This window comes from Pangasianodon hypophthalmus, chromosome 24 (genome assembly GCF_027358585.1).
Source record: "Pangasianodon hypophthalmus isolate fPanHyp1 chromosome 24, fPanHyp1.pri, whole genome shotgun sequence".
NCBI classification, from domain to species: Eukaryota; Metazoa; Chordata; class Actinopteri; order Siluriformes; family Pangasiidae; genus Pangasianodon; species Pangasianodon hypophthalmus.
Genome location: NC_069733.1, coordinates 394,398 through 405,376, shown reverse-complemented (window position 1 = coordinate 405,376; position 10,979 = coordinate 394,398). Strand labels below are relative to the sequence as shown.

The 10,979-nt window shown below is 44.6% G+C and overlaps 1 protein-coding gene across 1 annotated transcript; it reads left to right on the top strand.

Annotated features, from left to right (window-relative positions):
- The first annotated feature begins 2,442 nt into the window (after positions 1-2,442).
- On the top strand, positions 2,443-9,970 carry LOC117595913 (uncharacterized). Its single transcript, XM_053229068.1, has 5 exons — positions 2,443-2,474; positions 2,938-2,982; positions 3,191-3,493; positions 3,959-4,249; positions 5,112-9,970. The coding sequence occupies exons 2-5, from the start codon at positions 2,940-2,942 to the stop codon at positions 5,339-5,341; spliced, it is 867 nt and encodes a 288-aa protein (XP_053085043.1). The 5' UTR covers positions 2,443-2,474; positions 2,938-2,939; the 3' UTR covers positions 5,342-9,970.
- Positions 9,971-10,979: the final 1,009 nt, after the last annotated feature.

Here is a 10,979-nt window from a genome sequence, read left to right as displayed (position 1 = left end):
ATTAAAATAAAAATAAAACCATGAGAAACCTGATTGTTTATTCGCCGTGTCCTCTGTAGATCAACTGAATTAGAAATAACAATTTAATGTAATTTTTTTTAGCCCTCCACCCCGCCGTAACGCAGCCTAGTGATACCCATGTGCTCACACACAGGCCGTGTCTCAGTCCACACACTACTGTAAGTATAAACAGTGATGTTTCTGTTGGTGATGTACTAATGTGATGTAATATTTAGCGCAGCAAATGCAGTTTAGATGGAGAATGCACACATCATGCTGTTGAAAAGCCCTACACACGTGTGGTGACATGCTCACTCTGTTGCAGTGGGTTTTAGTCTTTGAACAGCAACCCTCCAGATTCCCCTCAGAAAGGAGAACTCTGACACAATTCGAACGCTGCTCGAGACGGAGAAGCCTTATGGCCAGAGCCCGACCCGGGAGGCGGTTCCGTTCGGGCAAGTTATACGTCCCCACCACAGCCTGCCAGCAGGTCCTGGAGTGAGGCCATGACACCCCATTTTCCAGACCCCCAGGAGTGACCAGAACCCTTGAAACCCACTTAGACACAAAGAGAACATGTGAAACTCCACACAGACAGAAACCCGAGCTCACGATAGAAACCTTATTCACAAATTCAGTTTCTTAACTGCAGTTTCATCAATAACATCTAACCTGCTAACATACTTTAATCCTCAGGAATATATTTTCGATTAGATCACGATTTTTGTCAAATCACGAGCCTATATTACTATGACTTCATGACTGTTATATATTTTTAAATGCTTTAATAGGTATAGGTTTGAGCAGCAGCGGGAAACAGAGCTGAAATCTCACTAACATTTCTTACAGCTTGAACATGTAGTGTTACATAACAAGCTCAGGGCTTCAGGATAAAAATACTATGATATAATGATTAAATATCTGATATTAATAGATTGATTAAACAGAGAAAAGTCCATTCATAGTAGTTCTGTTCACTCACCTGTAGATGAAGCCCTGAAGCTGTAATATCACTCAGCACAAGTCTGGAGTTATTGGAGTAAAGCTGTGGTGAAACAAAAACAAAGAAAGCTTGGGCTAATTTTTGACCAAGAGGTAAAGTCTGAAAAACGAATCAATGCAGCTGTTAAAAACTTCAGCTCAGAACAATCAGCAAAATGAAACTATTTCTTTCCTTCCATGACCTAAGAAAAGCTGTTGATGCTTTAATTTGATCCCATCTGGACTATTGTAATGCCTCGTATGCTGGGATCAGCCAGTCATCTGTCACACGTCTCTAACTAGTTCACAAAGCTGCAGCTCTGCTACTTTCTGATTACTTCCTTTCTTTCAGATTCAGAGTTCTACTGTCTTCAGGCCTTCCATTTATAACATCTTACAAGTTTAACAGCTTTAACATTTTCAGTGTTAGTATTTTTTGTCCACATTAAATAAAAGTGTGGGATTTTAATCAGATTAACCAAGATAATCAATCTAGAAATAAATCTCTGTTCCAAATAACAATATTGTATTAGATTCTCAGCTATTGAATAAAAAAACCACATTTATATTCAGAGTGATTAAATCAGTAAAATATTCCAGTTAGAAGAGACTTTGCTGTGTGATTAAAGATTATTCCTGACAGAGACACTGTACATGTAAAGGCTTAAAGTGAGTCTCAGCTCTGCTGCTGAAAAGAACTGGAGTGGGGTGATGATGCGCATGCGCAGTGCAGAGAATGCAGTTCCACTTTTTTTGCGTGTGTGTCACGTGGGTGCTGCGACTACCAATAGGAGCGATGGAGAACTAAGGCGGTATTTTCCTCTCAGTGCTGTTAGAAACACGCGCGCGCCATGTGGTTTCACTTCTCTTCCTGCTCTCTAAACGGATAACGACCTTTAAACCTTTTTTATTTATTATTATTATTATTATTTGGTTATTATTAGTATTATTATTATTATTTCGGCCTGTGGTGCTGTAGAGTGGCGGTGTTTGGCTGCTCAGAGGGCTTTTCTTGTGGACTTGCCTCTGCTTTGAGTCAGTGAGTGCTAACAGAGCTAACAGAGCTGGTGTGTAGAAGCTCTTGCTGTGTGTCAGTGCTGGAAGGTGTGTTAATGCTTTATTCCAGGTGAGTACTGAAGAGAAAATGACACTGTGATATTTTACACAGCTGATGTTCACACTGATCCAGCTGCACTCTTTGTCTTTATTTACCTGCGTGGACAGATAAGGCTAGGAAATGTTTAGGAGTGGGATTATTTCACTTTACCTCCCTCACCTGGAGATTGTTATAGTGGGGCTTCATTTTCTATAAACACAATCATTTCCTAAATCAAAATCTCAAACACATCACACACCTTCATACTCACATAGTAGCGCTGTGTGTGTGTGTGTGTGTGTATGAATGTAGTGCCGGTAGTCAGTGGTGTGTGTGTGTGTGTGTGAGTGTACATTCCCCTTCGGTTCACCGGTTGTCCTTCCTTGTTCCACTTTTGGTAGGTACTAACCACTGCACACCGGGACACCCCACACAAGACCTCCTTGTATTAATAGTAAAATTAATTAAGCAGTGTCCATAAACAAACCAGATTCTGGTACTGTGCGTGTAGCAGGTTTGATTTCTGTCATGTTTCAGTGGGAGATGAAGATAATGAACACAATGAACATGGTCTTGTAGAATAATCATTCATTCATCCCTAATGTTTTCCCATTCCAAAACTCCTGTCATGAAGTGTGTGCAATATGCAGTGCTGTTAAATGAATTTATCATCAGAGTGGATCAGGGAGCCAGACAGAGGATATTTATTTGCCCTTTATTTTGAATTTGTCTGGAATAATTCTTTCTTTTGCAGTTGACAGTAAATTCACCACAGAAGCTACAGATACTAAGAAATTATTCACAAAAATGAGGTAACAGCTGCTTTAATGTTAATGATGTATAACTCTGTGTTTCTGCAGACATGTGGAGCTACACACTTCTGTTCGGGCTGCAGATTTTCACCTGTAAGTTTTCTTTTCCTGTTATTAGTACCACACACACACACACACACACACATTGCTATATGCTAACTGATGAACAAATCTGTCGTCTCATTATTCACATGTATTGTGACATGGTGTTGGTGTGTTCAGCATTAGCATTATCTACTCAGTGATTTGTGTTAATAGCTTACATTAACTCTACTTCCTTTTTCCTTGTTGTTTTCTTCAGTTGCTGCCACTGTGTCTGGTGAACGTTCAGTAAAAGCCAAACTTCATCACCCTGCTACTCTCACCTGTGACTGGAAATGTTCTGGTTCACTCAAATGGACCCTGTTTGATAAACCAGGCAGTGTTCTGGCTCAGTGTGATCAGACGTCATGCAGGTCAGAGGAGAGATTTAACATCTCTCATGATCAGTACCTGAAGGGGAATCCACATCTCACCATCACTGCAGCTGATTACAGTACGAGAGGTTTATACACGTGTCAGTGTGATGGCAAAGACGTCTGTGACGTGCGGCTCGTCATTGAGAGTAAGTGTCCTTCTTTTTTCCCACTAAACACTAAGTAGAAGCATTTGAAGGATGATTGATAGAAGTAGGAGGCACCAGAACTCGATGGTGTGTGTCATAACAAAGGGCCTGAATAATTATGTCTTTTAATTTTCATAAATGTATAAAATCTTCTTAAAACCCATTTTGTTTTGTCATTGTGGAGTATTGTGTGTAGATTGATGATAAAAGCAATGAGCTGAATCTATTTTAAAATGAGTCTAAAACATACCAGAATGAGGAGAACGGTCTGAAACCTTTGCGTATGCACTGTAAGCTGTCCAGGGTTAAGGGCCTTGCTCAAGGGCCCAGCAGTGGCAGCTTGGTGGTGCTGGGATTTGAGCTTGTGACCTTCCGATCAGTAGTCTGACATATTAACCACTGAGCTACTACTTCCCTACACACTTTCTGCTCGTATTTCTAATTCCCTAACTTTCCTCTCCTTAGCTCAAGTGATGAGCCGTGAGATTACCCCAGGCGAGCCCATAGACGTGTACTTACCCCTCACTGACCGGGTGGAGGTGAGTTTTACTGCGAGTGATGCTGCACAACCATCAGACCTGCAGATCTGCACCGTGGACAATGAGAAGACACAGTGCAGTCCAGATTATAAAGAGAGAGCATCTCGCATCAACACTCTTCAGATTAAAGATGGAAACGTCTCTGACAGTGGCAGCTACACAGTACGGGATGTAGTGAATGATGAGACTTTAACCATTGTAAAGGTCCATATGAGAGGTAAGAGAGTGTAAATCAGCAAATACTGTATATAATTATAAGAAAAAGTATATGTACGTGTAACAGTTGTAGTTGTCCTGAATACTGAATTCACTACTGAATACAGCTTTTAAACAGTGACAGTCTGGGTTTAAAACTGTATGAGCTGAGACTGGAGGGGTGTGTGTGTGTGTGTGTGTGTGTGTGTGTGTGCTGTAGTCTGATTCCTGACAGAAACGGCTCTTCTCAGATCAGCTTTATAACGAACCTCACAAACATGGTGTGAAGGAGTCTGAGTGTTTGTATCACTGCAGTAAAGAGCACAGAAAATGAAAATGAGCCGCAGCAGGTGTTGTGCAGTCTCAGCGTAATTCAGCGTAACCTCTCTGTGTGTTAATACAGAAACATAAAGAGCACGTCTCCCTGCAGAACACACTGGATTCAGATCTAGAGCGCTCAGAGAGCACATCTAGTTAATAAAGCAGGAAGTCAGTCAGGCTCCATCACAGCATCACTCTGCAAGACCCACACCAGTTCTCTCTCAGTGATGGAATGAATCAATAAGAGCTCTGTAGATCTGTATTCGTGTCTCACGCCTCCTCTGGTGTCACCTACGTTTCTGTACGGAAGTAAAAACCAGCACAGAGCTTTAATCCACTTTCAGAGCAGTCAGGCTTTATGTCTGAATTAGAACTGGTGAAGTGTAAAGGAGAAATAAAGTCTGATTCTCTTTGTAGTGTGTTTTTACCTCCTGACACTTTAATATGGATCAAAAACGAACCACATAAACATCCTTTCTGTCCTGCCTCAGTGTGTGGAGGTCTTGCAGACTGATCATGTTGTGATGTTTCTGTTTGATGATTCTTCTGTGTGTGTTTTGCAGAAGACCAGCCAGGTTCGGACATCAGGCAGGAGGGAGGTGTACCAGCGTGTGGGATTGTACTGATGCTGCTGCTGCTGCTGGTTGTAGCTGCGTTTGTGGTTCTGATGGTGATGTATGTGCGTCTGAGGAGAGAGAATCAGCAGCTCCGTGAGAAAGATGAAAGGAACGGACACGAGCAGCGCCCAATGAATGGAAATGCTAACCATGATCCAGGAGAAGAGCAGGACTGAGTACACACTGAGCTTACTGAACCCACAAACACTGAACACTATTCTATTATAATAAAATCTTTAGAATAGAATAGAAGAGCTTTATTGTGCTGCACGATCAGAGTGAAAGTAAGTTTGAATTTCCTGCTGTTACATGATGGAGAATATGTCAGTAATGTAAATATAGAGTAACGTCCTTTACAGGAAGAAGTGTGCAGTATGAGAGTGAGTGCAAGTGCTGAAACAGCAGGGTGGTGGAGCTGTAGGTCACATACACAAGTGACGGATGTTGTACAGTCACAGTGAGGTAACAGTGTCGGGGTCAGGGTTAGGGTGTTAATGGTTCTCAAATCACGCTGAGCAAATTGACTTCAGACGTGTTCAGTGGTGTTTAATGATGCGTTTCAGTCACGTCTAATTCAGCACACGCAGGGAAACGTGGTGCTTTTCTTCATAATTCAGTATTATCCGTAAGAAAGGACCAGAATAAATAACTACTGATGTGATAATCAGAGTGTAGACGAGCCACAGTGTGTAAAACTACTGATCAGGAACTACTGAAACTTCTTTTACTGACTGGTGCTAAGTGAGGACGTGAGTTTACTCCTGTTACATTCCATCCACTGACACCCCGTGCCTTATAGACTTCCCTTTAACCTTTATTACAGGTATTAAACACCTCAGTAAGACCTTTTATAACACATAATAACTGATGCACTATATCACCCCGTGCCTTATAGACTTCCCTTTAACCTTTATTACAGGTATTAAACACCTCAGTAAGACCTTTTATGACACATAATAACTGATGCACTATATCACCCCGTGCCTTATAGACTTCCCTTTAACCTTTAGTACAGGTATTAAACACCTCAGTAAGACCTTTTATAACACATAATAACTGATGCACTATATCACGCCGTGCCTTATAGACTTCCCTTTAACCTTTAGTACAGGTATTAAAGACCTCAGTAAGACCTTTTATAACGCATAATAACTGATGCACTATATCAGGTCACATTACCAGATTGATCTTTATCAATCTGGATCTGATCCTACAGTCATGGTACGAGGAAAGTACCCCCTCCTCCAGTTCTATGTTTTTCGTTATCAGAGTTAGTTGTTTAGTTATCAGCATTCTGAATGTTGCTTTACTTTTTGGGAAAAAATGAGTACATATTAAAATCCGTTGTTGTTTTTTTTGTGGTAACAATTTTTTTTTTTTTTTTTTTTTTTTTTTACAATTTTCAGTAACAATCAATTGTTAGAGATGCGTGTGTGTTATTGTCTGTTTGTCTGGTTGCTTTTATTTCTGAATTTTATGTGAGGTCGTATTATATTTCACTCTTCCTGCTTCAGCTTTACCAAAAATTTCTTCCTCAGGTGTTATTAGTGTTTATGTGAAATATGCAAAGTGTTTTCGCGTGAAGGAGATCAGAGGAGACGCGTCTTAATCAGAGACTTCGCTCTTCTTATAAAGTGTTTTTATGGATAAAGTTATGAATGAACCGCATGTAACCATGGTTCCCCGAGGGAACGAGACGCTGCGTCGAAACACTATGGGAACGCCCTCAGCGTGACCACGCTCTGAATCACATGTGTAATCAGTCCAATGGATGGGCGAGAAGTCACGGGCGGGGTGACGACACGGAAGCTTAAAAGCACAAGCGGTGGATACAGCGGCAGCTTCTGAGAAATGAAGCAAGCACTCACAGGGATGCCGGAAGTATGGCACTGAGACGCAGCGTCTCGTTCCCTCGGGGAACCATGGTTATATGCATAACCTAGAGACGTTCCCCTTTAGGAACTCGAGCTGCGTTGAAACGATATGGGAACGAGTATGCCCACTTCACCAGACTTACAAATCCCTGCTGAGTGTGGAAGAGCACAGCTAGGGTGAGAGAACAGAAGAGCCTGGAGTGGCTCGCATATCGAGGCCATAGAACCTGACACACACACAGTTAAGCCTCTGCTGGTCGGGCTCCCAAAAGGGAGGAAGACAGAAGGCCTGGAGCACGACAGGCCGTGGTGTAGAGGAGGGAACTTTAGGAACATAACCCGCTTGAGGGTAGAGAAACGCTTTGGCCAGACCAGGCGCAAAGTCTAAATAAGAGGGGGCCACTGAGAGGGCCCGAAGATCCCCAGCTCTCTTTAGAGAGAGCCTCTAACACCACAGCCAGGCCCCACGGAGGGACACAAGATCGTACCGGAGGCCTCAGCCTCAGCACACCGCGGAGGAAACGTGTAACTATGGGGTGTCTGCCCACAGACCAACCCTGCGGAGAATCGGGCTTGCACCCACACCCAAAGCTTCCACCACTCCGGGCGAGGGTGGACCCACCTGTGAGAGGAGATCCCTCCTGACGGGAATCTCCCATGGAGAGCCGTCGAGAAGGGAAATCAGGTCCGAGAGCCGTACTCGGCCCGGCCAGAACGGGGCTACTACAACAGAAGGACCCCGTCCCGGCGCACTCTCTCCAGAACTCACGGGAGCAGAGCGATCGGGGGAAAGGCATACAGATGAAGCCTCGGCCACGTCCCAGAGGGGACAGTGCGACGTCTCCTGAGTCGCAAACAGATCCACCTGAGCCTGGCCAAACACTCTCCATTCCCCGGGCCTCGGCCCCTGCCTCGACAGGATGTCTGCTCCCATATCGAGATGTCCAGGGATGTAAACTGCTCTCAGTGAAAGGAGTTTCCCCTGGGACCACACAAGGATCTGGCGCGCCAGCCTGTAAAGGGGGCGCGAACGCAGACCTCCCTGGTGGTTGATGTAAGAGACCACTGCTGTGTTGTCGGTGTGCACCAACACATGGCGATCTCTTGGGTCCGGGAGAAAGTGTTTCAATGCTAGATACACGGCCCTCGTCTCCAGGCAGTTGATGTGCCACGTGAGATGGAGGCCGCTCCACAGACCGCCGGCTGCGCGGCCACTCATGACCGCTCCCCAACCGGTGAGAGATGCTTCCGTCGCTAGCGTTATGCGGCGACAAGGAGCTCCCAGCACCGGGCCCTGAGACAAGAACCAAGGTTCCCTCCACATGTCTTAGGCACGTAGGCACCGCCGCGTGACCTTGATCATGCGAAGCGGGTTTCCTCTCGGGGAGAACCCCTTGGTCTTGAGCCACCACTGTAGGGGTCTCATGTACAGCAGGCCAAAAGGTATCACGTTGGACGCAGCTGCCATCAGACCCAGCAGTTTCTGGAACTGCTTTACAGTGAGTGACCGGCCTTCTCTCATTCTCGTGACTGCTGTGAGGGTCGAATCGATCCGACGTGCCTGCATCGTGGTCGAATCCCACACCACGCCCAGATAAGTGGTTCTCTGTACTGGAGAAAGCACACTTTTCTTGGCGTTTAGTCTTAACCCCAGCTCTTTCATGTGGGCGAGAATGACATCTCGATGCCAAACCACCGCCTGCTCCGATTGAGCTAATATCAACCAATCGTCGATATAATTCAGTATGCGGCTGCCCTGGAGTCGCAGAGGAGCCAGAGCAGCATCCACACACTTCGTGAAAGTGCCGGATGAGAGTGCCAGGCCGAACGGAAGAACCCGATATTGGTAAGCTTCGCCCCCGAAAGCAAGCCTCAGGAACTGCCTGTATTGGGGAAGGATGGAGATATGGAAGTATGCGTCTTTTAGATCGATTGTGACAAACCAGTCCTCGGAGCTGATCTGAGACACGACTTGTTTGATCGTGAGCATCCTGAACTTCATTCGCATGACTGAGTGGTTCAATTGACAGGGTGGCAGAGTTGGCAGATCAATCTCCTGAGGGCACTGAGGAGAGACGGGCACCGTATGATGAGGTTTACACCGCTCTTCGCCAGAGGGGCCTGCCCTCAGAAGTCCTGGGCCACCAGCGTCAGGAATTCTTGGCCAAGGTCTTTTCAGACAGAAGACCGGTCCGCAGATCCGGCTTCGCCTTAGAAGACCCCGGCTTAGAGCATATGTTTTTGTGCCTCCCGGTATGAGGAGCTGGTACACGGAGGGGGCTGCTCCCGCCCGGCAGCCCCAAGCGCTAGAGAGCGGCGAGGGAGGAACCGCCGGCTTGTCTGAGCTCGGAACGATGAAGTACCGGCTGTAGAACCCAGACTCTCTGTTGTAAGGAGGGACCACCTCGATGGCCTCCTTCCTCAAGAGAGTGTTTACTTCGTGTTCCATTACCAGAGCCTGCTCGGGGCCCACCAAAGTGGGAAGAACCCCGCAAAAACGAGGCGGTGGTGAACCAAATTGGATAGCCTCTCTCTACAGTATGCAGGACCCATTGAGACACATTTGGCAGAAGTTTCCACGCTGCCAAATAGTCTACTAAGGGAATCAGTCTCTCGAGACTGACCTCTGGTGTAATGAGAGCGGCTATCTCGGTGCCCTGAAGCGGCGGACCGGCAGGGGACGGCCGAACTAGCTGCTCTGGAGACCTCTGGAGAGGTAGCGAGCCTCCCAGTACCGCTACGTTAATACTGTTTTTTTACTGTTTTTGTTTTTTACTGCATTTTTTTACTGTGTTTTTTAACTGTTTTTGTTTTTTACTGTTTTTGTTTTTTTACTGCATTTTTTACTGTGTTTTTTGAACTGTTTTTGTTTTTTACTGCATTTGTATAGAAAGTAATGTCACATGAAACATTAAAGTGTGCGTTTCTTGAGCAGTGTGATTGTGTGGTTATTATTCCCTTATTATTAAGTAAGGGTTAGACAACAAAACCTCATTAATTTGAAATGTGATCATATCAGCGCTCTTCTCCTTGAGAAAGCAGACCTGAGACCCGTCTCACCCAATGTTTCAGGTCCAGCTGCTGCATCTGAACAGAACTGAAATCAGGAGGTGAAGCTGAAGTGCACTGTACACTGTTGGTGAAATGGTGCCCTATTCCCTCAAAGTGCATTATGGGTATTGCGTATAGGCTAGGGTGCAGCATTTGGACACTAATATGCTGCAGTGCATTGTGGGATTTAATGAGTGCACTGGATGCCACTACCTGATCTGTGTCGCCTGCCCAGTTTACACCACACGGGTGTCAGTCGCCAACATTACAGCTCATTTTCTATTTTTCACACAGGTTTTGGATAAACAAATTCACAAGCAACTAATTTACTGCAGTAAACAGTGAGGAGACGGTGATACTGTAATCTGGCTCTTTATACACAACTCTGTTCAAAACATCATCATCACAGCAAATTCTCTTTTAGTAACTGGAAGATTTTACTGAACTATAAGTGTGAGCTGTTTGCATTAAACAGCTGAGAAGCTAATCTAATATTTTTATTAAACCACTATTGGAGTAGAGATTTCTTTTATATTGATTATCCTGGGTACTCAGACTAAAAAGATGTTAATAGGTCAGGGTTGTGTTTATGAACACTGGAGAGCTGTAATATGTTCAATACAACATAACAAAAAGGTTGGAGTTGTTACACAATACAGAAGTGTAAATAATATTCTGTTTTAAGTAAGGGTTAGACAACAAAACAAAATCAAGGAAGCAAAATGGAGGTTTAGAGCAGAAACATGATGCCTGAAGTTTATCTTGTGATAAGAGTTTTTTTTTTGTTTTGTGTACTTTATAAACTTGAACATGTTGTTTACATGAATACATTACACAAATCTGAGCACTGAACATCCTGCACTAGGCTCTGGGATCCGACTGCAGAATT